At 54.3% G+C, this 26,371-nt stretch overlaps 7 protein-coding genes across 7 annotated transcripts; 3 read left to right on the top strand and 4 right to left on the bottom strand.

Moving 5' to 3' along the window:
* Positions 1-1,611: 1,611 nt before the first annotated feature.
* On the bottom strand, positions 1,612-3,374 carry A1O7_03805 (serine palmitoyltransferase; the record flags this gene model as incomplete). The annotated part of the gene is made up of 5 exons (XM_007757822.1): positions 1,612-1,806; positions 1,865-2,356; positions 2,409-2,919; positions 2,981-3,081; positions 3,147-3,374. 5 exons carry the CDS (start codon positions 3,372-3,374, stop codon positions 1,612-1,614), a joined length of 1,527 nt encoding a protein of 508 aa, XP_007756012.1.
* Positions 3,375-3,875: 501 nt separating this feature from the next.
* A1O7_03806 (1,3-beta-glucan synthase component FKS1) lies at positions 3,876-9,769 on the bottom strand (the record flags this gene model as incomplete). The annotated part of the gene is made up of 3 exons (XM_007757823.1): positions 3,876-4,227; positions 4,280-9,559; positions 9,612-9,769. The coding sequence occupies 3 exons, from the start codon at positions 9,767-9,769 to the stop codon at positions 3,876-3,878; spliced, it is 5,790 nt and encodes a 1,929-aa protein (XP_007756013.1).
* Positions 9,770-14,068: 4,299 nt separating this feature from the next.
* Positions 14,069-15,652, top strand: A1O7_03807 (uncharacterized protein; the record flags this gene model as incomplete). Its single annotated transcript, XM_007757824.1, has 1 exon — positions 14,069-15,652. The coding sequence occupies one exon, from the start codon at positions 14,069-14,071 to the stop codon at positions 15,650-15,652; it is 1,584 nt and encodes a 527-aa protein (XP_007756014.1).
* A 613-nt stretch (positions 15,653-16,265) lies between these two features.
* On the top strand, positions 16,266-17,381 carry A1O7_03808 (uncharacterized protein; the record flags this gene model as incomplete). The annotated part of the gene is made up of 2 exons (XM_007757825.1): positions 16,266-16,345; positions 16,610-17,381. 2 exons carry the CDS (start codon positions 16,266-16,268, stop codon positions 17,379-17,381), a joined length of 852 nt encoding a protein of 283 aa, XP_007756015.1.
* Positions 17,382-18,521: 1,140 nt separating this feature from the next.
* Positions 18,522-20,918, bottom strand: A1O7_03809 (uncharacterized protein; the record flags this gene model as incomplete). The annotated part of the gene is made up of 1 exon (XM_007757826.1): positions 18,522-20,918. One exon carries the CDS (start codon positions 20,916-20,918, stop codon positions 18,522-18,524), a length of 2,397 nt encoding a protein of 798 aa, XP_007756016.1.
* A 736-nt stretch (positions 20,919-21,654) lies between these two features.
* On the top strand, positions 21,655-21,885 carry A1O7_03810 (uncharacterized protein; the record flags this gene model as incomplete). The annotated part of the gene is made up of 1 exon (XM_007757827.1): positions 21,655-21,885. A coding segment is annotated over one exon (231 nt), but the record flags the coding sequence as incomplete, so codon positions are not given.
* Positions 21,886-22,577: 692 nt separating this feature from the next.
* On the bottom strand, positions 22,578-24,518 carry A1O7_03811 (uncharacterized protein; the record flags this gene model as incomplete). The annotated part of the gene is made up of 1 exon (XM_007757828.1): positions 22,578-24,518. The coding sequence occupies one exon, from the start codon at positions 24,516-24,518 to the stop codon at positions 22,578-22,580; it is 1,941 nt and encodes a 646-aa protein (XP_007756018.1).
* Positions 24,519-26,371: the final 1,853 nt, after the last annotated feature.

Consider the following 26,371-nt stretch of genomic DNA (forward strand, 5'->3'; position numbering starts at 1 on the left):
CGAATGTCGTGTTGCAACGGGAGTCCAGCTGGAAAAGGCTGAATCTGCGTCATCGATCGCCAGGAGAAAACAAAGCAGAGTTGGGAGCAGTGCGCAGAGTTGTGCTGGCACGGCTGGCCCTTTGACCCAAAGATGGTCTCTACACCCCGATTGCACGAAGCACTTCTGCCTCTCAAAAAGGGTGATGGGGACAGCACCATAAGTCCCCGTTCATGATCGTGCAGTCAGATAATTAGGGTCGCTCCTTTCCGCAGTCACATGTGCCTGCGTGAGTGTATATGAATACTGGGACGAGAACGGATGAAAAAGGAAGGCCGCACACCTCAGTGACTTCTCGGTGAATCGTCAATGATCCCTCCGTGATGCCCTGGTGACGCCCTCGCACAGTACGAAGGTACTCCTACTGGTAGGTCTCGCCTGCATCGCAGTACGTAGAAAGATACGCCGGGCGGTGAGTCGCCTGCTCCAGCACGGTGTAACTATGTACTGTACGTACCACAGTACTCCGTACGTAGGTATTGCACTCTGCCTGTCATCACCCTGCACTCTTTCTCCTTTGCTCTCCATCTCCTCGCATTCCAGACGCAAAGACGTGGCCTTCTTCAATGTTCCCGTCCTCTCCTTCCTCTCTGCTCCCGCCTCTCGCTTCGTCAAGCGAAACTTGACCCACCCCTCCTCGCTTCCTCGCTTACATCTCCCTCTAACTGGCCATCCAGAGGCCAAACTCTCGCTGCCTCGCTCCCCTCTCGCTTGCCTACCCGCTTCGATGTAACGGTTAAGCGAACGGTCAAGCGAACAAGCGCAAGGTTACATTGGCAATCCTGGCTACATACGAAACCCCGACTGCCGCACCAACCCAGGGACACGCCAAATGCGCGCCTCAAGGAAAACCCACCATACCGTAGGAAATACATTTTCTTTCGGCTACACAAAGTTTGCAGGAACGAGAATTGTGGAATGTGGATGGTGGATTGTGGCTAACATGGTGACGATCAAATGCCTCTCGGTGATGCGTATCCGTGGTCGCGCTCCTGGGGCTTCGGGCTGTCCAAGCGAGAAACGAGAAAACGGTCGCTTAATTGTCTCGATCCGGAAAATGAGCGGACGTAGCACGGTGACCATCTCGCGTGGCATTCAGCCATGCATGGATTTTAAGGTTGCGAGGCGTCCACTCGTCCCGCGGAATCCGGTGCTTTGGGGATGTGATGATGACTGATGTGACGACGACGTTGACATTGCCTACGAGCGTACACAGTAGAGGACAATGAGAGAGTCGACACAGGACGTATGCGTGGATTTGCTCACTGGCCCGGCTGAAGAGCACGTGCACAGCACTCGACAACCAAGTACATAGTACATTAGTCTATCATGCAGCTGACATCTATGTATTAATTGTGGCCTGCGGCCCCAGGAGATTATGTTCATTACAAGATGCCACGCTCTCGTGGTTTCCACCCAGACGCCATGCAGCACCCAGAGTGTGATTGCCAAACTCCGTCATCCGATCACCGAGTGGTACACACAATGCTGTTAACAACTTTATAAGGCTCCCAAGACAAATACTGTACTGTACAAGGAGCAACAGACGCAATTCGAATCGCGCGTAGCCCATCACCGCTTTCTCGTCATGATCTTCGTGATGGCGTGCCGGATAGTCACGCCCGCCTTCTCAATCTCTTTCTTCGTAAGGCCGATCGTAAGACACACTTTCAGGGCCGGCGAGGGCGTGTAGATGTCCGTTTTGGCGCCCGAGGGGCCCGCGGGGAGCGTCTTGACCCGTGTGACCAGGACGTTTTGCGACAGACACTACACCCCAAAATCAGTCAATTCGCTCATTCTCCCAAAGCCATGGTTGAACACCTACCTCGTCCACGACGTCCTGCAACAACTGTTGCTGGTCCTCGATGCTCAGCCTCCTTGACGAGATAACTTCGGGTTTCAGCACAAGCAGCATGATCGGATTCTCGGGGGCGCTCGTGCAGGACACCCAGTCGCTCCGCGGGTCGATCTGTTGCCACATGGCCTTGATGTTCTCCTTCAGCTGGATGAACAGATCCGGCTGCGTCTGCAACATCATGAGCGTCTCGCTGGCCGTCACGGCCGAGATGGCGGGCAGTGCGGCAGAGAAGGTGTAGGATGCCGCTGAGAGGCGCTGATGTTCCACCACTTCGTCTGAGCCAGCACAGAAGCCCCCAGCGGCGGCGAGAGGTCCGGCCATGGCCCCGACAATCATGTCCACCTCGGCCGCATCGACGTGCTGGTGTTCGGTGACGCCGCGTCCCGTTCGTCCTAGCACGCCGAATGACCACGTCTCATCCAGAATCAGGCGGAACTTGTACTTGAGCTTGAGCTCGATCTGCACGGCCCCGAGTTAGCACAGCCGTGAGCCGCACTCGGCAGCGACTCACAATCTTAGGTAGATCGACCATGTCGCCCGTGTTCTCAAATAACCCCTCGGTAATAATAAACCGCCTCGTAAGCGGCTTCTTGGCCTGCTCTTTGGTCACTCGGGCGAGCACCCTCTGCAGATCTTCCATGTCGTTATGCTCGTACCAGCGCACCGCACTCCTCGAGATCTGAATGCCCTTTCGGATCGCATAATTGACGGCTTTGTCCGCCACGATGATATCGCCTCGCTTCGAAAACGCCGGGATCACCGACGAGATGGTCGAGAATGCCTGCGCGTATATGATGCAGGCAGTGGTGCCCAGGAAAGCTGCAATGTCCGCCTCAATCTTCATGTGCACGTCCTGCGTGCCGTAAAACCCCGGCGGGCCACAGGGGCCGACTCCATATGTCCGCAGTGTCTGGATGGCCCGCTCTTTCAGTGTCTCGTTGGAGATGAAGTTGTAAAAATTGTACGAGGCGAGGTTCATGACGGTTCGGCCGTTGGCAAGTTTGGAGCGAGGGCCACTCGGTCTGTTTGGACAAGGTTCAGCAATTTGGCAGGCAGGGCGTCTCTTCCCGGCCTTGAACATACCCTACAATGACAGGCCGCTTTTCTAATTCTGCTTCTTCAAACGCTGTGGTCTTTGCGACCAGCGGTTCCGGAGTCCATTCGTCCACCAGATCATCAATCTCCTACTCCACGGTCAGCGCTTCCGCAGTCCTCTTTCCCACAGGTGCGCGTGTGTGTATGTGCCCACCTCCTCAGACAATTTCACGTAGTTTTGCTTCGTCGAGTATTTAGGCGCCAGTAGATACCGGATCGCAAACAAAACTAGAAAAAGTTCCACCGCGGACCGGATAGGGTCGTTCTGGTAACTCGATTGCACATAACGGAGGAAGATGGCCGACCCGGGGATCTTCTGGAACTGTTCGGCCGCTGTACTCGCTATAGTGGTGACATATTCTTGCGCATCGTGAGGATCCATGGTCGACTGCTCGCTGAACTCGTCAGGAGCCTGGAACTGCAGCGAGGGCAGAGTAAGTGGCGGCAGTGGGAGAATTGATCATCTTCAGGGTCGCGAATGGCAGGACGCGGCAGGTCACGTGCACCGGCAATTTCAGGGGCATCTTCAAATTTCCGGCAACACCGGCTTCGCTAAGCTACGCACCAGACTGGAAGACACCGCCGGAGTACGGAGTAGAGGGTGGGTAGATACACTCTTGCTTGTGTGCAATGGTTTTGATTGTCATGTACAGTATCTCTAAGCAACAAAACGATGATGCAACCGCCTCCCACGCCTTGGTAAACCCCAGTATTTGGCTGGATTCCAGCTGAAAAGCAACAGGCTGCTTTGTCTATGCCATTTCAATCATTATTGTTCGGATCCATGACCGACACAGAATTGCAAATTCATTAGTGGCCGTATCCTGGCGCGTCTTTTCCTCCGTCCACCTGCACCTCAGTCGTACACGGACCAGGATGTTGTTTACCACCGCACGAAGCGATCACCACCACCACCGAAGCTGAAAGGATCATTCGAGTTGGAGCTCGTAGCAGCGGCTTGGGTTGCTGCAGCCGTGCCAGCATCTTGTCCAAAGTTGACCAGTGCAGAACCGGTGAAACCGGTCGTGGTGTCGTTGTTGTTCTGGCCGGTGGGTTGTAGGAGATCCATGGGAATGCTCGGCAGATTGTTGATGTATTTGCGGACGATGACTGGTCCGATGATAAGAAGAAGGAAGACGATGAGCATAATGAAGTATAGAATAGCATAGCGGATAACGCGCCTCTTTCGAAGGCGGGATTGCTTGATCGAGTAGATGGGTGGTCGAATTTGACGGCTGTGGCAAAGTCAGTCAAGGAACCAATTAAGACGGGTAAGAAGTCACATACCTAGGTCGGAGCCAGAAGAGCATAACCGAGTGGAACTTGTCGATGTAAGGGACGCAGAGAGCTGGCAGCATGATGAACATGATGATATGCCCGAGGATGAAATCGGCCGCGAAGAACCCAAGCTCAGTGATCTTGCAAAGATACTCTCGCGCAGGCTGGGACATCGAGTGCCAACCCATCGAGTACCACTTGCCAGTCCACCATGCTATGTTGGAGGTATCGTGCTTGAACTCCCTCGTCAAGCATAGGGCGATGATGAGCTTGAAGATGAAGCGCTGGAGAGCCACGACGGCAATCATGCCAAGAAGTGCCTTGGCGAAGATCCAGCCCTCGAGGAAGAACATAACTTCCCAGAAGGCCAGGAGCATGATAACCGACACACCGTGGGCGATGGCGGCAAGCACCGAGCCAAATTTCTTGCAGCACATGCTCAAGACAGGTCCCATGCAGCAAGCCATGCCAAACAATCCAGCGAGCACACCAGCGTTGACGGCAATAGGGGCAAAGGCAACGATGGCCACTCGGATCAGAGAGTTGGTCGCGGGTTTCAGATCAGCACCTTGAACGCCAGTCTGGGCATTGATGAAGAGGTAGGGGACCAATGTGAGACAGACAAGGACGAGAGGGCCCACAACCTCGCTGAAGAAGACACTGGTGAATTGCGCACGAGGGACATCGCCACTGAGCTTTTCCGACGGGACACCGAGAGCCTTGCGTTTGTAGCCGGTGAGACGAGTACGACTAAGTCGACAGAAGGCGATCCAAGACGAGGCATGTGAGCGAGAATTGCCGCGAGAAAGCCATCTGAGATAGTCGCGGTAGTCGATGAAAAAGTCGTTCCATGCAAATTGATGAGGATTGAAAATGAATGGCGAAATGCAGAGACCAAGCAGAGAGACCCAGAACCACAAGAGCCATACTCCCCACACCGTGATGGTGGCAAAGAGCAACATCATCAGAGATCGGGCTCCCAAGTAGATCGATGGACCAGCAAACCGTGAGTACAGCACACCGAACGGAATACGTGCTGTGGCAAAGCCACGACCAGTACCGATATATCGAGCGCCGCCAAAGGACAAGTCTTGCTGGATGGAGCTCGCATAGATCTGGCACACAAACACCTCGAAGACCGGAGAAGCAGAGGCAAAGTGCTTGGCCAGACGAGTCGCTGCTCGCCAGAAGCCACGTTCGGTCAACTCCTGCACCACTAGCGGTACAAAGGAGATGAAGAACACGATGAAGATGGACACGACGCAACGCTGGACCCATTCCATGATTGGCCTGAGATTGGTGCACCCAGTTGGCCTGAGAGGATCGGTTGGGGGAACATTGCGGTTGTAGAAACAGATGATGGTCTCGTGTCGCAGGGCACCCAAATTGATGAGGACGATCATGAAAAGCTGCACCGACAACATGATGAACATGTTGTTGATGTGGAAACCAGGATGGGCATAATAGAACGACAGGAAGCGATCCAGAGGGAGCTGAGTACCAAGATAGTAGTACTCCCGGGACAACATCTGTTCACCCATGCCAGTTCCGATCTTCGTGGTGAAGTTGAGAATCGATCCGAATCCAAGATCACGACCCTTGCCGCACTGGTAGTATTCACAGTGCTTGATACGGCCGCCACGGATCAGAGCATTCATACCGGCGTAAATATCCTCGTTGAGGTGAAGACCTTTCTGAGCTTTGGAGACACCGCCACGAGTGGTCATGAAGATGCCATTGAGGAAATCGGGATGACCATAATGAAGCTTGCCACCGATTTGAGCCAGCGTACGAGCGAAGAGGGTACCAAAGGTTTGTTCCTTGCCAGCAGCGACATCACCCAAGACACCAATGTTCTCAGAGAAGATGTACTCGCGAGCACCGAGAATGGCGACGGGGTTGGTCTTGGTAGGAGGCAGTCCAGGAGTATAAGGCGAGACGTTATCTGTGGTCATCTCCTCGAACTCGGCCAAAACGCTTCGGATCTTCAAGCACTCCTCCAGGTAGTTGTCCTGATTGGCGTCGATAAGTTGGATGTATTCACCACGGTAGAAGATGATGGCATGATTCTGGTTGTCGGACTTGCCGTCTCCGAGGATAGGGTTGCCGGAAAGCTGAACTCTGAACTTGGGTCGACGCATGCCGTTCTCCAGGAGTTCCGAGTGGCCGTCAATGAGAGCAGAGTACAAACGTGGCTCTTCGCCTTCGTTCTGCGGTGGCTCTTCATCCAAATAAGCGATCTGCAGATCTGGGTAGGCACGGAGCAGGAACTCGGTGTTTTCTCGTTCTTCCTTCTTGAATTTGGCGTAGCGCTGCATCGAGACGACAATCTTGAACTTGCGTCTTGCCATGCGCTCAAGCTCGCGCTCAAGCTTGTCTGAGTTACCACCAAACATCTGAACGACTTCGGGGTTTTCGACACGGTACAACAGCTTGATGGCTCGGCTGTAGTTCATGAAACCAGAGATTGTGCGGTAGAGTGTTTGCGAGCGGAGCGAGGCCCAGATACGAGTTCGTAGAGTGTACTCTGGCGCGGCCGACTTGAAACCAATGCAGTAGAATGGCAGATCGTCGATCTTGCTCTTTGCAGTGTCCTTCTCGGATTTCTCATAGTCGCCATTGAATTGCGAAGTTTCGTCAGCCAAAATCTTGGTGTCTTTGACGAAACAATCCCACTCGTGAGGGTGGAGCTGTTTCAGGTATTCCAAGAGCGTGACGCGAGAGTATGGCTCGTCCTCTCTGATAATCTCTCGTAGTGACAGTAGAATCTTCTCACCATAGTGGGGAATGAGGACCGTGAAGGTTGGCATGTTGTCAACGGGAACCGGCTCAGGGATCGGCGTCGAGAGCGACTGCGCGAAGAATGAAATACGGCGTTCGGCTTCGCTCTGAGATGGAAAGAACTCTGTCTTGAACGAGTGATCTTCCTGCGACACAAAGAAGGTCGGTGCTCGGAGTGTGCGCTTGCCCTCCTGCTCTGACGGGACCTGGTGGTACAGCAATTTTTGAACATGATCGATGGCCAACAGGTGCTCTCTGTACATGGAGATCACAATGGCGTTCCAGACTTGAGAGATCAGCACCTTTGGCTTGTACTTGATTTCCATGTCAGTCGTGGCCAAGACTTTGGAGTAGATACGCTTCGGCAGTCGAGAGAAGATGTTTCTCCACGGCGTCCAGATAGAAACACCGAGGTAGAAAGATCGAGCGACTGAAAAGACGCAGTTCCAGATAATGTACCACAGATAGGTATCCAAGAAGAAGAGAATCAAGTCGGTGAAGAACATGATGCCGAGCAAGATCTGGGGCTGGTACTTGCAAAGATAGTCCTGCAGAATCGCGTCACCCGCGCAGTGTTGAATCTTTGTGTAGGATAGAATCTTGATCGGGTCCCGGAACGAAAGAGTCAGGAAGAAGTAAGATTCGGCCAATTTGGCCGCAAAGACCATAATCCACAGACCATAGGACATCCACATGTCGTTACCCTTGAGACGAGGGTAAGAAGCCGTGAAAGTCTGGCTAGCGACGTACTGGCGGTTGTTCCTGGTGAGGTAACTGCCAAACAATCCACCGAGAGGCATGATCGAGAAGAAGAAGAATGTAGCCAGAGCGATCAGGAACTGGACAACACCCAAGATCAACGAGATCTGTCCCGTTTGCTTGATACCGAAAATGTAGACACTGGGAGCAACGTTGAGTACGAAGACACCGATGAGGAAGAGGAGCCGCTTTGTCAGATGCTGTGCGCCTGCCCACTTCCGCGGGACGTATGACCATTCAACGAGGGTAGCCAGGATCTGGATTAGAGACGCGATAGTCCCACCAAGGGCAACCGCAGACCATTGCGCAGGAGCGTGGGGCTTGTTGTTTAGCTGTTGCTGATAATTCTTAGTGTACAGCGTCGGAGCGTTGAAAGCCGTGTAGAACCAGAAAGACGTCAAGTGGATGACCCAGATACGGTTGAAGTTGACCAATAGATGGAACCAGGATCTGGTTTCCTTGTACGTCTTGAAGAAGACCTTCTTCCAGTTGACTTCACCAAGCTTCAGGTATCGCTCGGCAGGCGGGAGATCAACGATACGACTCTTGTCGGTCATGACAATCCTCTCAATACCTTCGGGGTACCAGAACAGCTGGTTAATGTCGTCGTAACCAATGATCTTGTTGTGATCTTTTTCGCGTCTGACATATTTTCCATCGATGATTTCGTAGGCTTGATCTCGGATATAGGTGTAGAGAGGTGTGACAACGTTGTTCAGGTAAGTGAACTCCTCGACAGGCTCGACACGATTCTGACATGCAGGCGAGTGCAAGTAGTCATCCGCGCACTTGAAGATGAAGCACAAAGCTTCTGGCATGAAACGGACCTGATTGGCTTCGCCCCAGCAGAGCAAGTAGAGGGCAATCTGGCGAGCACGATCATGTTGTGACATCTTGTTCATCCTTGTCTTCCAGCGGTATTCAGCAGCTTCGAGCGAGTTGTCACCCTCCAGGGCCTCCAAGGTCGCTTCTTCGTTCTGTGGGTTCTCTTTCGCCTTCTTAGCAGCCGCCTTCCGCGCTTTTCGTGTACGTCTGTTGGCTTTTCCGAGCTTCATATTCGCGAAGCCGACCGCGTCATCGAGGTCGAGGTGAGCCGCAAAGTACCATCGACGGTAATTTGCATTCTCACCGCCGATGTAGTCTGCGTGCAAAGAGAGCAGGGCTTGGTTGGGGGTCATTCTGGAGGCACGGGAGTCCAACAGAGTCATCATGTGATCGTACATGTTTCGCATACTGTCTCGTTGGAAGCCAAATTTTGCCGTCAGGTCCAAGAAGATGTCCTCAACCTCTTCCTTAGACAGGGGAATCTGCGCGTCTGAGGTCCAGGCAGGGTAGGGTTCGCGGGACCGTTGGCCAGCAGGAAGTGCATTGTTGTAATCCATCCCGTAGACCGGAGTCGATGCACCAGATGATCGATTGCCGCCATACGATATTTGGGAGGAAGGGGGTCTGTAACCACGGCCGCCTTGTCCCTCATAGCCACTGTGGTATCGTTCGTCTCCACGCCCATAGTAGTCCATTTCAGCTGCACGGGCCATGTCTGATCTCATGGTGAAGTCGGAAAATGTCTCGGAGTCCTCTTCAGAGTCATGTCCGCGGCGTCTTGGGCGTTGACCTTGGTTGTGCTGGCCGGCAGCGCCTTGATCGTAGTATTGCCCATCATAGTAATCATCTTGATAGCCCTGGTGGCCCTCGTAGTATCCGCCGTCATTGTGGTAGGGATTGGATGCATCGGCATTGTAGTAACCACTGTGAGTTGTTAGCTAAACGGCTGAGCATTGCTGGGCTGGTCCTTGCTCACGATTCATCGTAATATCCCTCGCCACCATGTTGCTGGTGACCGTAGTCGTATTGGTCATGGTACCCGTGCTGCTGGTCGTCCTGGTAGTAGGCGTCGTTGCCATGATGCTGGCCGCCATAGCCATCATCATAACCGCCCTGGTGGGGATGGCCAGACATTTTTGATTGAGGTCCTATAAAAGGGAAAAGTCAGTCTGGCCGATCGCGGATAAACTGGATGGCGTTGTATTCAGGGGAAGGAGCCGCTTGATTTCCACGCACTTTACAGTAGTCCCATGAACAATGTCCTTTCGGTCAGATACCGGGTATGTGCAAATAGCTATGTGGCGCAGCTTGTGGTGATGGTGGTGATATTAGTCGTGATACAGGTATACGCAGCGAGTGTTTGAGGGGCGTAAGCGAGCCAAAGATGCTGAAAAGTGTGCAGAGTCGCCGGTGAAATTGTGTCGGTCAATCCTCGAATAGTTGAAAGAGACAGCGACGGAGGTCAACAAGCTGTCTCAAGCGTCGAGATGGCAGTGAACAGGTGAGTCCGCGGTTGCAGGTGGAATTGAGTGACGGTTGTTGTGAAACGAATGAAGGGGGAAGAGCGTCTTTGGTTGCTCAGCCAATGTCCTGCAGCGGAAGGCGCGCGTTGCGTGTGCAGTGTCGCCGTGGTTCTACGACCCGGAGCTGACAGTCTGCACCTTCCCAAGACTTTTGGTGACCACGCCTCGGTGTTGATGTCCTTCTTCCCGCAGCGATAGAAGCGAGTCAAGACGACAAGGAGGAGGAAACGACAGTACGAAAAGGACAATTGCTTGAGAGTGAGCAGGTGTGAGGCTGGGTTGAATAATGGAGGAAAGGCCACAAAGGAAGCTGGGCGTGCCGCAGGACAGGGCAGGACAGGGGAGACAACAGGGTTGGGGGGAAACCGGCTAGACTGTGCCAGGACTGCAGATGGTGCCAGGCGTGCTTGTTTCGGGCTTAGGGGCCGGATGCTGCGTGAGCCATTCGGTGGTAGGGGCAAGCAATTTGGGTGCTCCTGGCCTTGAGCCTGCAAATCCACCCGTGCCAGCTGTGGGTTGTGATTTCGGCCGACAGGGGTGGGCTGCGGTGTGAGCAAATGAGCTTGGTGGCTGCTTGATCTTCTCCCGGCCACTAAGTTAACCAGAGGCAAAAATGCAGGGAGCAGCAGCAAACAAGGAGGGCCGGTGGGCTCGATGGTCGAACCAGGGCAGGCCACCAGCAACCACGAGCTTCGCCACACCCTTTGATTATCCTTTGTCAGTCCCGCCGCCAGGCGACACAGAATCCACTGCTTATCTGGCCCATCGTGCCGACTATCTTGCGCCTAATGTTCGTTGATTCCCTGCAATTCGCTCCTAACTCCTTGATTGCGACACTCGCCGAGCGTCATGATACTTTTTAACGTGCAGCGCTTAATGCACTACGGAGAGACTTCCCGCCCTTATGCAGCCGAACTGCTATCTCTGGCACACGTTATCCCGATGAGGCTGGGATCGCTTCGTAACTATGTGGCTATGCACACAACTCACAATATGTGAGCCTCATGTCAAATGGCAATCATATCCGCACAGGATCTATCCCTCGCCACAGACACGGCAGTCAGAATACGAGTACTGAGCAGCTGTAAAACAGCATGCAGTCCCGTCCACAGGATGTGGTTTGAAGAGCTGGTCACACGGCAGTTGTTTCATCTCGTGGGCTTCTGTGTTGCAGATCTAAACTGCGTCTCGGAAAAATTGCTACAGACGCACTGCATGTATCCGTCGGCCTCCAGTTCCGACAGCGGACACACTGTCGTCGCACTCCGCACGATGCAGATGCAGATGCATAACTGCAATCACCCGAGGCGCAAATGAGCAGGGAAAGTAGCAAGCAGCCACGGGCTTTCGCGAGATGTGCATATCCTGACGACGCGTCTTGTCCGGCGCAGCAATGTAGAAGTACGCACACAGCACTTGTGGTGGTAAGCGGTCCAAGGAACGCCATAACTGGTAGTTAAGCTGCATGGAACGGTGTTATAGACGCCGCCCACCGACGATGAGCATCAACGCCATCCTACTGTGTATATACGCGTACAACGTGTTGCGTGCACTGTGCGAGATAGTATCTAGGCCACCCGCTCGTCTTGCCAACAAATGTGTTGCTTCTCGTCCAAATAAATGGGAGGCTGGATCCTCCGAAGAGACTAAGGTCTTTCCTACTGTGCCGATTGAGCTGTAACTTGTTTCATTTGTCTCGACGAAGTCCACGCGTCGGTATGTCTGTGTCCAGTGGATGAGCTGCCAGGTACGCATGCCCTCCATCATTCGAACCACACTAAATTTTCTGACACAATGTTCGCACTGTGTATCTACGAGGTAGTACGGAGTATTCATTCTTCCAACGCAGCAGAATTCACTTTGGTTGTAAGCGGCAAAAGCCATCATCATGCATTTTGTGGACCGTGAAGCATTGATCAGCAGTGATGCGCGCCGGGTGGGCCGAGGGATCCAGATGTGGTTCCCGGATAATTCGTTTTAAGATTCTCAACATGAAAGTTTCTGGCTTGCGATCCTTTCCCCTGGATAGATCCGGCAGACACTCCCTCTCGACTGGGTATCTTTCATCTTGCTGAAGTTTTCAAAAACCAATGGCACGGCAAGTCTAGTCAGGTTGCTGCAGCCGACACTGATCAACTTATCAAAGCTCTTCATGAAAAATAGAACAAGCATTTGGCTGGCGAGAGCGCACCGGATTATCCGTCAGTGGCGATTGCTATTTAGGGTTGGATAAGCCCGTCATCGACCGAAGTCGTGATTATCCACAGGCGAGGATACATGTGGAGTGGGATCAATAGGGATAAGGGGGCCGCCTCCAATCATCATGTCACCACATCGGCGACTCGAACAGCCAATTTCGCTCGCGGACAAATGAGAGGAACTGGGCGGCGAGCTTGTTCGCATATCAGGATCGCCTTTCACTGAACGATGTTCAAGGCCGAGACACGTCTGAAGAAGCTCGAGACAAGCTGTTGGAAGAGCAGGCACCCACAGCTTCAATGGTGAGACACGCAGAGCTTTTCCCTCCACAGCATCGACTCCCATTTGCTATACCGGCCCGTGGCAAACCATGTGTTTCGTGCTGCATCGATATGGGCCTCATGCCATATTGAACTTTGATGCGAAGTACGGAGTACAGTGTTCGGATCCCAGCACTTACTGTCTCCTCGAGCGCATCGTACGAGGTACAGGACAGGTCCACCTCGCAGATACCACACTATTCATGTCGTGGTTGAATCCCCCTGGACTTGCAAGATTGCAGAGCCGGATAATGGTCTCCGGTCAAGAACTCAGGAGTCAGGAACCGTAGAAATAATTTCGAGTCCCAAGTTATGCAACTCATAATTCCATCTCTCCTCTTGCTGCTCAGTGCCGGCATTCTTTCGCCAGCAACATCTTGACAATGTGGACGCCAATGTCTGCACTATGGCGTCTAGCCCAAGCAACCAGCAACCATGACAGTAACCTGTGGGAATGTGCACCGACCTACACAGCATTCCTAAATGGCCGAGGGAACCGGATGGGGAAACGGACGCGTGTTCGCCTGCGCCGTGTTGCGCGGCAGCTGCGGTGGGTGTGTGGACGTTGCCATCGACGCACGATCTGCGGCAAGTGCATGACCAATCAACAACGGATCTACGCAGTACGGAGTCCAGCTCCATGAGTAAAGACGATCTGGCGGGCCTAAGGTGCTGCAACTCGTACCCCCGGGGAGGTATTTTGGGGGCGTGCACCGCCTAGAGGGGCACCGAGGACGGGGCATCCGTGCCTGTAAGAACCGAATCTGCAAAGATGCTCGTTGTTTGTTCCGCTCCCAACTTGGACCGAAGAGGTTTGGGGTTGGATGCCTCGCGATCCCACCATCCCTTCTCCCTCCCCTTTCCCTTGATTCATGTCACTGTCCCCAGGAGTGTTTGTTTGTAGACCTGCACTTTATTCTCCGACCAGTGCTTTTTTCACTTTTGCTTGTTGACTTACACCTTCGTGACACTCTTTCCATATTGCGGACCCATTTGTCCCTCGCTCCTGCCACTACCGGCAGTGACAGCTCGTTACCACTTTACCCAGGGAGCGACATTCTTGTTGTCGCTGCGACCTGATTACACCTCTTACACAATTTTCGCGGGCCAGACAGCACCTGTGCCCCTCTTCATCCCTCGACCATCGTCAGCATGAAGAGTTTCTCTGCCGCTGCGACTGCTGTCGCTGGCGCTGCTCTTTTGATCAAGTCCGCATATGCAGATGTAGACCCAATCGTAATTAAAGTACGACGATAATCTCTTTGCTGTGTGACGAGGAAAGACGGTGTGCTGATATGTTAATCTTCAGGGCTCCAAATTCTTCTACCAGACAAATGGAACGCAATTGTGAGTACAGCGGTTCTCCCAAGCTTGGACGGTCCTTAGCTGACATGGCGCAGTTTCATGAAAGGCATTGCCTACCAACGTACGTTTATTACTCACGCGTCCAGCGAGCATGTCAGTTGACGTGCTCGACAGAGGAATATCTGGGCAACGGCACAACCTCCGGCGGTAGTGACAACTACATCGACCCTCTCGCCGACCCCTCCACATGCCAGCGAGATATCCCCTACCTTGTCCAGCTGGGCACCAACACCATTCGAACCTACGCGATCGATCCCACGCAGAACCATGACGAGTGCATGAGCATGCTGGCTGACGCTGGTATCTATGTCATCTCTGATCTGTCGTCGCCAGGCAACTCCATTATCCGCGACGGCCCGACCTGGAACGATGACCTGTACGCTCGCTACACTGCCGTTATCGACAACTTGGCGAAGTACTCCAACACACTCGGTTTCTTTGCAGGAAACGAGGTGTCCAACAACAACACAAACACCGATGCCAGTGCGTTCGTGAAGGCTGCCGTCCGAGACATGAAGGCCTACATCAAGCAACAGAACTATCGCCCACTTGGTGTGGGCTATGCCACCAACGACGATGCGGATATTCGCGAAAACCTGGCTAACTACTTTGACTGTGGAAACCCGGAAGATGCTATTGATTTCTGGGGTTACAATATCTACTCCTGGTGCGGAGATTCCAGCTATACAGAGTCAGGATATGATCAACGAACGGCCGAGTTCGAGAGTTACAACGTGCCCGTTTTCTTCGCCGAATATGGATGCAACACCGTCCAGCCTCGCGAGTTCACCGAGGTTGGGGCCTTGTACGGCCCTCAAATGACCCCTGTCTGGTCCGGTGGTATTGTCTACATGTACTTCCAGGAAGCCAACGACTATGGCCTTGTTTCGGTCGACGGCGATTCAGTGAGCACCCTGGCCGACTTCAATGCTCTGTCCAGCCAGATTGCAAAGATTTCCCCTACCGGAGTCAACTCGGACAGCTACAATCCTACCAATACCGCCGGAGCCGCATGCCCAACCGTGAACAACGACTGGCAAGCCTCTTCCTCTCTCCCACCTACACCAAACCAGGAACTTTGCGAGTGCATGTTCAACGCCCTGACTTGCCGACCCAACAATGTGGACTCAGAAGATGTCGGCGAGTTGTTTGGCGTTGTTTGCGGTCTGGCCGATGGTGTCTGTGACGGTATTACTGCAAACGCAACCACGGGCGACTATGGTGCATATGGCATGTGCAACCCTGAACAACAGCTTGGTTGGGCACTTAACACGTACTACGAGCAACAAAATGCTCAAGGGAACGGTGCCTCGGCATGCGACTTCGGCGGATCTGCCACAACAGCCTCCCCAACTGCCCCCAGCGGGAACTGCGCTTCTTTGATCAGCCAGGCTGGTAGTGCAGGCACTGGCACGGTCACCTCTGCGCCAAGTGGCACTGGTGGCTCTGGATCTGGGTCGGGTTCGGGCTCTGGCTCTGGTTCTAGTGGCAGCAGCAGTGCCAACGTTGGTGTTGCAGGATTCTCTGCCTCTAGTCAATTCGGTTTCCTGTCAGTTGCCGCTGCTCTTACAGTTGCATTTGTCAGTGGAGCGGGCATGATTCTGTTGTAAAGGGATGAAAACCGGGGCAGGCCCGAGTCGATTGGTTACAGTATCAGCTCAGTCATCAGGAGTAGTTCAGCGCATTAGTGGAGTCTAGCGAGTCTTCAAAATTGGGTAGTCGAGATAGAAAATGACAGTTGAAAGACGCAGCCGTTTCCCACATGCCGAAGCCGTAGTGGCACGAAACTTCAGGTGATCTAAGAATCCTACGTGCGTGCTTCTCGTATTCTGCCGATCAGCTGGAAATCTCTCGGCCGTGTTTCTCAACCTCTTTACCAAATCTATCCGCCAGCGCTTGATCTTTTGCCTGACCTCGAGACGGACAAAGGAGAGCGCAGAGCGACCGTGGACCACTCTTGAAAACGATCTCGACCACCATCCTTGTACCGGGCGCTGAAGCCTGAGGCCCATTGATCAGTCCATCTAGGCACCAGTCCTTCTGTATTGCCTGTCTCGAAGAAGACCACAAAGTATCGCTCCCAGCCTAGCTACGCCTACCTCTCTCTCATCTGGTCCGGAGATAGATTCATCACTGGCAGACACCAGGTACGGAATTCTAGATTGGCGCTCGACTTGGGCCCCGGTGTCTCTCGAGGGCTCGCCATTATACAGTAGGCTCAACATGGCGATCACGTACGGTGTCCGGCCACTCTATGGAGGAGCCATGACTGTTGAGTTGCCCGTGGAGTTGATTGATTCGAGGTAAGTCGACCGACTTGAGGCGAGGGCATTATGCCACATGAGGCCGCTGTGGTGTTTGAAAGCCACGCGACTCAACCAGGACCTTATGCGGCAGCGTCGAGATCTCGTCCGCAGGGAAACATGCCACATGCTTGAGCGTGCCAGGGGGGAAGGAGCGAGGCCGTCTCGAACTCTTCTCAATCGTGCTTTAAAGCACATACGACGTTCCCATTTCTCCATTCCCTCCCACGTGCCTGAAGACATACTAACTCGCCTCCCTCCCAGCGACATCCGCCAAATCCCCGACCACCAAGAAGTCTTCCTCTCGCCCACGACCCTCACGTCCATCATCTTCGAGATCAACACGTACGTCTCGTCGGGCGCACCGGGGCAGGCCCCGACAACCCACACCGAAATCAGCCCAGACGGGACCACCACCACAACAACCACAACCACGACCACCAGCGTCACCACCTCGGTCGTTTCAGGCCACGCAAGCCCACAGACACAACCAAATCCAGAACAGCCAGACCGGAACAGGGACGCCGACTATGAAGCCACGAAACACCACTTCACAGACGTGATCTCCCCACCCGACACCCTCGTGTCGACACTGCCGACACCCCAGCCCGTGAAAATGCTAGACCCCTCTCTGGCGGGGTACGCGGCGTACATGCTCGCCGGGAACATCAACACCGTCGACGACACCGCGCGCAACGCAGGCTCCCACGCTTGGCCGACCCATCCCGGCGCCGCCACCGCGCCGGCCGACTTCCCCACGACGGGGGGCTCCTCGGCCTCGCACGCGGCGCAGTCGTTACTCAGCCTCGTTCATCAGATCCAGCTCCTCATCCGTCTGCCTGATCGTGGCACGGACGTTCTTGTGCGCGTGGCTGTGCCGCTGAAGGAGTTTGCGCGGGCGGGCCAGGCGATGGGGAGTAGTGACTCGGGTGCCACCGAGGGGATGATTGCCGAGGAGGTGGGCAGGGCAAGGGATCTGGTCGCTAGGGTGGTGGGGACGCTGAAGGTGCGCGATTGGGGGTTGTTGGATGGGTAGGGAGGAGTATTTCCCCAAGAGGGAGGGTCGATGTCTGGAGGCCGGTGAAGGTGCGCGATCGGGGGTTGTTGGATGGGTAAGCAGGCGTCTTCCCCCGGGGGAAGGGCCGACATTAGGAGCCCTAGGGGGTACGCGCGAAACGCATCCGAGGACACGGTAGGGTTGGCAGGGACAATACGGTAGGACTAGGCAGAGAGCATCAGAGAAGAGTGCACCGCAGAGATGACTACAGGATTGAGCGACATCATGGCTGCTATGTCTGCCACGCATGACAGACGGATGGATGGATGGCTAGATGGAGCCACACGAGGAACGAACGAACGAAGAAATGAACAAAGTCAAGTCAAGTCGCCCGCCACCAACACGAGGCGAGAGGCACGCGCGAGGGTCCAGATCAAACGTCAACATCAATCTCAACAATCTCGGTGGAGAGTAGGGTCATTCTGGGTTGTCGTCAATATCAACATCGACATCGACATCAACAATCAGGTGGTGCGGAGCAGGTACGATCCTAGGCTGTGCTACGGACGGCCACCTGCAACATTGACTTGGATGGATACTGCATACCCACCCTCTCATTGCACGGCTGGGCAGCCCCAGTCATCCACAGTAGATAGATGCATAGATAGACAAGCGATGAATACAAGACAGACAGTACCACACGGGACAAGACGACTCTACGATACCTCATCAACTCGGAGGGTAGCGAGGGACAAGTGACCATGACCGGTATCGAGTTCCCCCTCAGTACGAGGCCGAACATGGTACAGTGCCTAATTAGGCAGGACAGAACAGGGTACGGTAGGAGAGCTGAGGCGGACTGCTCTCATATTCTTGAATGACCGGGCACACGCCCCAAATACAGCTGATACCGAGCACACATGAGTTTATGCAAGTATGCATGGATGGTGTCTTCTTCTATCTTGCTCCTTACTCCTTTACTCCTTGCCGTACTCGACGCTCAAACGCTGTGGTCAAGAAGGCAGGCAAGACCTAGTGCGATCCCAGCCCTTTCCAAAACAGCAATATACAATCCCGTCGTCTGATCCAACAGTGTCTGCAGGCTTGAGCATGCTGAATGTCACTACCCAAGAACAACCCAACAACCCAACAATCAGCCGGTCAAGTCACTAAAGTAACTCAATCGCTCAGCTCAATCGTCTCAATCATCGTGCTCAACGGCTTCGTCTGATTCCCACTGGAGCCGCTGCTGCTACTCTCACTTTCCGCGCTACCCTCCCTCTTCACCCGTGCTGCGATAAACTTCTTCTTTGGACTCGCTGCCCCTCTCGGCTTGGGCCTCATCTGCACCAAGAAGCCCTTGCACTTCCCACACCGATGCTTCTCAACATCAATACTCTTACTGTGCCGTCCATATTCGGCACCGCAGCCCTCATTGTCCTCCACCTTGAGGAAATCCATCGCCGAGGTGCGCGGTCGCCCGGCACACACCCAGAGGTACTTGTGGTTGATGGTGTAGCTGTGCTTGGTGGTGACTTCGACTTTACGCCATGACTCGACGCTCGTGGTGCGTAGGTGAGACGTGGCTTTCTGAGCCCATTTCTTGAAACTCGCCCCATGGGGCTGATCGCGCACGTTGCTGATCATGAAATTCGTCAAGTGGCAGAACTCGTGCGCCAGGGTATTGACCAGTCGATCTTCACAGTCGATGATCTTCTCCGCGAGCTCGATCGACGCGAAATGCTGGACCTTCACCCCGGCATCACTCAGGTCGGAACATCCTTTGATTGGTGAGCCTGACAATTTGGTCACGGTGCGTTTCCAGTTCGCTCGCCCGGCAGTGGAGCGGAGGGTCTTGGACCAGATGACTTTGACGCCGCCCGTGGTGGATGATAGCTTGTCGAGTTGTCCGTTCGCAACGTGCTCGTCGAGCTCGTGCAGGAGGGAGAGCGCCAGTTGTTCTTTCTTCGCATCAAAGGCTTTCTTTTGCGCCACGGCGAGACGCTTCTCTTCAGCAATGCGCTTCTTCTCTTCCTTCTCGGGACTTTTAATGGGTGATCCTGACCTGCGAGGTGATGAGCACGGACTGGGAAGTGAGTCAAAACTATCGAGAGTGTCCTCTGAGTCGGACCAGATCTGGAATCCGCCTAGTCCTCGCTTCCCAGGTGATGATGCCGGTGCCTTTTTCGGTGAGAATTCATCGTTCCATTTATTGATCACGTTATGATCCCAGAACGCGTCCATACTCTGACGGTGGGGTGACTGCGGGATAGCCTGTCTCTTAGACGGCGATAAAAGCTTCGAGGGTGACTTGAGCTTTGAGGCAGAGCGGGGAGGCGTCGCTGGCGGTGTTGTGAATCGCAAGTCCGGCTCGTTTGCAGGTCTCTGTTCCTCTGCTGCATCGTCTCGCTCAATAGCCTTCTTAGAAGGCAGGTCTCCTGAGGGAATCATGAGGGCGGGCTTGGACGACGGCGGGTCCAATTTCAGGATGGCGTCGAAGTCTTTGAAAGGATTTGAGTTGAGACATGAGTTTTTCTCGACCTTGACTTTCTGAGTTTGAGCTGAGGGTAAAGTTGGTCGAAGATTCAGTTTGGACTCCGGAGAGACGATAGGGGAAGAGGTGAGGTCAATTGTTTCGACCTCTTCCTTCGTCTGAGTAGGCTTCTTGTCTTCAAGCGAGATATTCTGCAAAGCGTTCAATAGAACGTCGGCGGCGCGGTTCTCCTTGTCAGCGTCTTCTTCCTTGCTATCATCGCCAAAGGTCAACCTCCTCCGAGTCGGTGATCCACGATGTAACCTTCGTCGTGGAGCTTTTTGTGGTCCTCGGTTGGGCGGTGTCCTCGGGTTATCACTCTCATCGTCCGACCCCATGGCAGAAGTATTATAGAAGCTGAGCTCAGCATCGTCGGCAACAATGAAGCCACTCAGATCTGTATCTTCGTCCTCGTCCTCATCATTGGAGTCCTCTTCATCGTCGTTGCAACGAGCCTCCTTCAAGACGTATCTGCTGGTGTAGTGTGGTATTAGGTTCTGGTTGGCTCTGCTTGTTGTCTGGTTCGACCTTCGTGATTCAGGCTCTACAAGAGACTTCACCCCTCCTTTTGCTGATGCTTTCTTTGCTTTGGCAGGCAGGGCAGGCTCCGAAAAATCACGTTCCACCGCTTTAGCCTTCAAGTGTACGACGGTAGAGTCGAGATGAGCAGGTCTCACACTCCTTTGCGGACTCGTCGGTGACCGACGATTGTTGGACGTGAGTAGTGTCTCGGAAACCGTCGTATTGCGAGGCAGGAGTGGGATCGCTTTCAGAGAGGTGCTGGTGTTCTTTGATGCGGCCACTCGTTCAAGCGTACCGGCCTTTTTCAATTGCCGAGTGCCCGCGCATCGGTCCTCTTTTCGTGGGCTTTTCGACTCGGGAAGTGCCCTCTTTTCAGTCGAGGGAGGCTGGGCCGCCATCTTCTTGCGGGGAGATCTTCGAAGGCCAGTATTCGCGCTTGTAGCCATCAGCGCCTTGGGTGGGAAGAGAACGTCGAGATCTGGTAGATCCGACAGATCATCGTCAGAGAGATATGTCGACATCGGTGCTTGTTGGCGATGTTGTGGATGGCGTGGATGTCGTCAATGTCGTTAACGTCGCCGCAGTTTCTGATGATGATGGAATGTTTACTTCGATCGCTGCCACAGCAACAGCGGTGGATGGCACACCGTCAATGACTAAGCGAGCTGCATTATCACGTGCGCACGTGCCGGTGGTTCTTGCTTCATCTCGTGTCGCTTCCTTTTGGCTTTGGTCACCTTCATCGAGCGACCATCTCTCATGCATCAGCTTTGCCATCGATTCTCTTGCGTCTCACAAGGGTCTAACTTGGGATTATCGTGTGGCCGAGCAGTGGGAAGATCGCGACGTATTCCTGCTGGTTCAACCGCGGACCTGCACAAGGTGGAAGAAACTGGGTGTACGCGGTTATTCTCTTCCAGTGTTCAAACCGAGAGAATGACATTCTAGCCTTTATCAGCATTGTGATCTGCTCAGAAGTGAAAAGGTCTGAATTCGAAGCGTGCTGGAAAATCTCGCACACCAGTCAATCGGTGAGCGGCACGGATTACACATCGCCATCGCACCACGTTCAAACCTTAATCACCGGCCTTTGACTGACAACCGGACCTGGATGGATACAGCATGCGGTCTTCGCCGTTGGCCAACAGCAGTAGTGTTCTTTTCGGAGCTTCTTCTCGTCTTTTCTTATCTTCAGTGGAGGGTCGAAATCCATCCTCCGTTGCTGTTCCTGACTCCATCCACCATTTCATATCAATCATGAGGTTACCCAACATTTTCATTCCAAAGGCCCGGCCGTTGCCCTCAACCACAGTGAGGTGCTTCACGTCCAGCTCCCGCGCATTCCAGCCGACTGCTCTCCACCGTGCCCAGCGCGCAGCTGATATCAAAGCTCATCCCGAATCCAGCCTCACGCAGGAGAAGCTGCCGGACAAGACATATAATCGCCACTGGACGGAGGAGAACGCTACGCCGAGTGAAGCCGACGTAAGTACGGTAACAGGGTACAGAATCCTGATGCATGCCCTCGTAGCAAGTTCTGCCACTGCCAGACGCTCAAGTGCTGATGGTAGAGATGTCAGATACACACCGACCGTGAGGCGAGGGACGAGACGTTGGGAGCAACCCAACCACAGGAACACAATGCAAAGTAGTAGCAAGTCTTTCCCGTGAATGTGGTCGCGGGATGAGGTTTCACTCTGCATATGCCTGGATAGATATCTAGTCGCACCCAGCGGCCTCCGTCAAACCACGAGCAACCAGTACCTGGTGGCGGCCGCGCGAACGACATGGAAATAGATTTCTTGGTTTTCTATATCCCAACCTTGAGCGTGGGATACAAATGTCATGGAATTTCAGTCTCCGTCCAGTGTATCGTTTCCGTTCTTCCGATTCTCTCCTCATCGAAGTCCAACAGGCAGCTTTTGCGGACCATGCCGCAGGTCACGATCAATTCGTTGCCGGGCACACATCTCTCTGACTGGTGCATCAGGACGAGGGACTTTGGCTCCTGATATAGTCTCGGCCTACCCGATTTCCAACCAGCAACGATAATGGCTGGGTTGTCTCCTAGCATGCCGATGATCGAAGGCGCACATCATGTTCAAGCTCTGTAGTCTAGTCGCTTACAACTACAACACAGACCATGACACATCCAGCTACCGTTTTCTCGGAGTAAAACCTCAAGACACCCACCAATACACCTCACCCAACACCACCGCGGCACTCACCACAACCTGCATCAAAAGCGGCAGGGCATTGACCTTGGCAAACCGGCCCTGCGAGACCACCACGCCCTTCTCGGCAAGCAACCCCCGCCACAACAGTCCGGCCAGGCTTCCCGCAAACGTATACGCAAAGGCCCCGATATTACTGCCCATCGCCACGGCATATACTGCGGCGGGCATGATCCGGAGGTCGCGCCGCACGTGCGCGCTCCCCATGAATCGCTCATGGCGCATGATTTCGACGAGGATGATGGTTGCGCCGATGTTAGTCCCCGCCAGAGGACACAGGAAGGCTGCGGATACAAAACTGAAGAAAAACACCGTCGCGGCGGGGGAGGTGCATGCGTGGGCGAAGCCCGTGGCGAAGACGCGGATCCAGCCGCGTTGTGCGAGGCCACGCACGAGGATGAATTCGCACATCGCGAAGGGGAGGAGAGGGATAGGGAGGAGCCTGAGGGTGTGGGTTGTTCGGGGGAAGCGGGCGCCTAGGGCGTCGATGAGGGAGGTCAGTGTTGCTGGGGAGGCTGCATTCAGTGGTGAAGATGTAGATGCAGCGGCGGTCATGTTGAGGGATTCGTCTCTCGCGGGGATTTGTGGTGCTGGTGATAGTGATGGTGAATGCGGTTTCGAAGGACAGGAATTTGGGTCGTTTTGAAGCTTTGTCTCTGCGGTTGCGTCGTCCCCTGCTGGCAGGGTTGGTGATCGAGAGTGCGAAGTATTGGAGGCCGGCTGGCCAAGGCTTCCCTTCTCAGGATCTGCTGGCTGATTTGCGCTCGAGGCTAGTGCTTGTGTAGGCTTTGGACTCGTGCAGTCCATTGTACCCATTTCCATCTCCGTTTCTGCCCCTCTGTTCCTTTCCCTGTCAGTGGCGGATCCACGCGATCGATGTCTGGCAATTTCAAACATCCGGCCGGTCTCTGGATGAATCCAGTCCGTCACCACATTGTACAAAAATGCAATCACCCCGGCCGGCGCAGTCACCATCCACACCTCGACTGCATGGCCTGGCACGAAGCTCGTTCCCACAAGCACAGCGACGGTGATGAGCATCAGTGCGCTGAGGAAGAACGCGCCAGTCCTGTCACGGAGCTTGCTCCATGGGTCGTCTGTGAGGGGCGTCAGCGTCCGGGGGATCTTCTTCCAGAACATACCCAACAAGATAGGGTAGTTCAACGCCGCGGGGACGAGCGATGGAAGGACCGTCCACTTCGTGAAGCCCGTCAGGTAATTGAGCCCGAAACTGCCGGTAATCAGAATATTCGTGGGGTTGCTGCTCACGAGGACCGCCGAGGCCGTGTTCGCGGCCATGAATTCGGCAAAGATCCAGGCCGTGGGATCCAGGCCCGTGTGCTGACTGAGGTAGGCGAGGAAGGGCGTGCCGGAGAGGATGAGCGGGTCGTTACCCACGATACACGCGGTCAGCAGGAAGAAGGCGTACAGATAGGTGAAGAGCAGGCGTCCGGAACTGCCGCCCCGCTTGGAGACGTAGAATGCCGTAGCTTCGAGGGCGCCGGTCCCGTCTAGGGCGATGGAGATGTAGGCGAGGGAGATGAAGAGAACGAGCACGTCGTAGGGCTTGACATTCTCGTCGCCGACGATGCCGAGGCGGATGGTCGAGCCGTGGATCGTCGTGGTTGCCAGCAGCAGGATCACCGCCATCACTGGCGCTGTCGTAAGCGATAGATGGATATGGAGACGTCGGTTCGACAGGGCGACGAACTCATGGCGGCCGATAATTCGGGTCTTCAACAGCGTCGACAGCAGGAGATCCTGCAAGTATGCTGGGAGTGGGATCTTGAGCGGCCATATCACCAGCGCTGATACGACGCAGAAGACGGCGAGAATGAAGCCGGAGTGTCCGTTGAGGTGATCTTGCTGGCCATCTGCGCTGCTCATCCCGCCTCGAGGGTGCGGAGGATGAGAACGAGGATTGTTCTTTGGACCTCGATCTCAGGCGGTGTGATACTAGGATTCTTCATTGTGCTGAATGGAAGAAGATGAGGTGTTCTCGGTGCGAAGCGCAGCAAGATCGATCGGAATTCTCCTGTCGATTGACGCGTGGGGCTTGCGTGGCTGAGGCTCGGCTTCCTGTTCGCTGACGTCTAAGGTACATACATATAGAGCATGAAAGCAAAGCTACTTGAGACAACAGAGACGCTGTGAGAGCTGTGGACTACCTTTTAGACCAAAGTGAGAGATGAGTTCGCAACTTCGTTGCATTCTCCATCAGCGCCCGCTGGTGCACGCGTGGAGGTAAGCTAGGAGCTGTGCACGGCGCGACTCTCATCCTGCCTTCACTTTGTGCCGTGTACGGCAATGCCGTCTCCGGTCATGAGAATTCGGTCAAGGAGGACCAGAGGGTAAGCGATGGGCGAAAACCACAGTGAAGGCGGTGGTGACAGTCACCGAGCTGACGCTGGCAGTCCTGTTTGCTGGGAATGAAACACCACCCACTCTCCTTGTCACCCTGCTGCGCTCTGTCCTATATAGCTCCTCGGTTTTACCATGTCTCTTCCATTACTTGTCTGCATTGACCTCCCTATACTTGGCTCATCCTCCTCTCAAACCAACACGCCAAAAGGAAATGGCCAGAACAACCCGGCGAAGAAGCGACCTAGCCGTAGGCCGAGAAGTTCGTATCACCAACACAGTTCACAACCACCTCGCGTCGTCTCAGCCAGTCCCTCACACTCGACAATCTCATCATGCGGGCGACCGCCAGAGGAACAGACACAGACTGCGTTCCCGGCCTCATATCTCAGGAAATATATTTCCCAACGAGGATCGTGTTCAAGGGCATTCCTTCCACGCCTATCATTACACTGACCCTCACTTTGCTGACCAGTCCTTTGAAGTCGAGTACGATGACAACCCGCGGTATCCGCCAGGGGAGTATCCCGAGGGTGCGTATCCTGGGGTGGTCTACTACGAAGACGTGGACACATATACAGATTCCAACGAGCAGCCCTTAGGAAGCCTGCCGACTATTGAAGGCGACTCTACTCCTGCGCATCGACCAGCTAGTCCTCAACGCGAAAATGGGAATGGGATTACCGAGGTGATCAACATGTTCGAGAAAGCCTCCAGCCAGGACCAGCGAGATAAAAATGCAAGGGAAGAGGATGGGATCGCAGGTGCGAGCTCAGATAGTGCGCATTTCAAGGATCATACGCGCAGGTGTGGCCAGGACGAGCAACATCCAAGTGCAAATATCGAAGCCGAGAGAGTATCAGCTACACTCTCTCTGGGCTCCACAGTAACACACGTCCATCGGAGTCGAAGCCCTGGCAATTCCAACCGAGCCGATCTCGAGCGGCATGATACTCCCTTCGCTTCTGCCAATTTCCAGGTCGAGGATGAGCATCGCCCCCCTCGCCATCGCCGCCTCACCCGAGGTGGTAGCGTTGAGGACTCCAGTCATACCATAACCTCTCATGGCGTCCTCTATACTTCACCCGAGAACGACATTCCTCGAGTTAACTGTCTCACTTGGGCAAGAAATCCTCGGAGTACCGCTCGCAATCGACGCGAGAGAGCCCAGCGCGAGAATGACGTCTCTGGCGTCGACAGTAGAGAGTCCATTAATAGCCCTTCTCCATTCCATCGTCCCGGCAGCGACCGTCCACGTCATTTCCATCCTCAAACTAGGGAGGAAGATGCAGACACAGAACCAGGTCGACGAGCCAACGCCCTCGTGGCGGCTGCTGGACTAGGATTGACATTCTTCGAGGGTTTCGGTGATGTAGCAC

Source organism: Cladophialophora yegresii (assembly GCF_000585515.1).
Source record: "Cladophialophora yegresii CBS 114405 chromosome Unknown aczIN-supercont1.3, whole genome shotgun sequence".
NCBI lineage: Eukaryota > Fungi > Ascomycota > Eurotiomycetes > Chaetothyriales > Herpotrichiellaceae > Cladophialophora > Cladophialophora yegresii.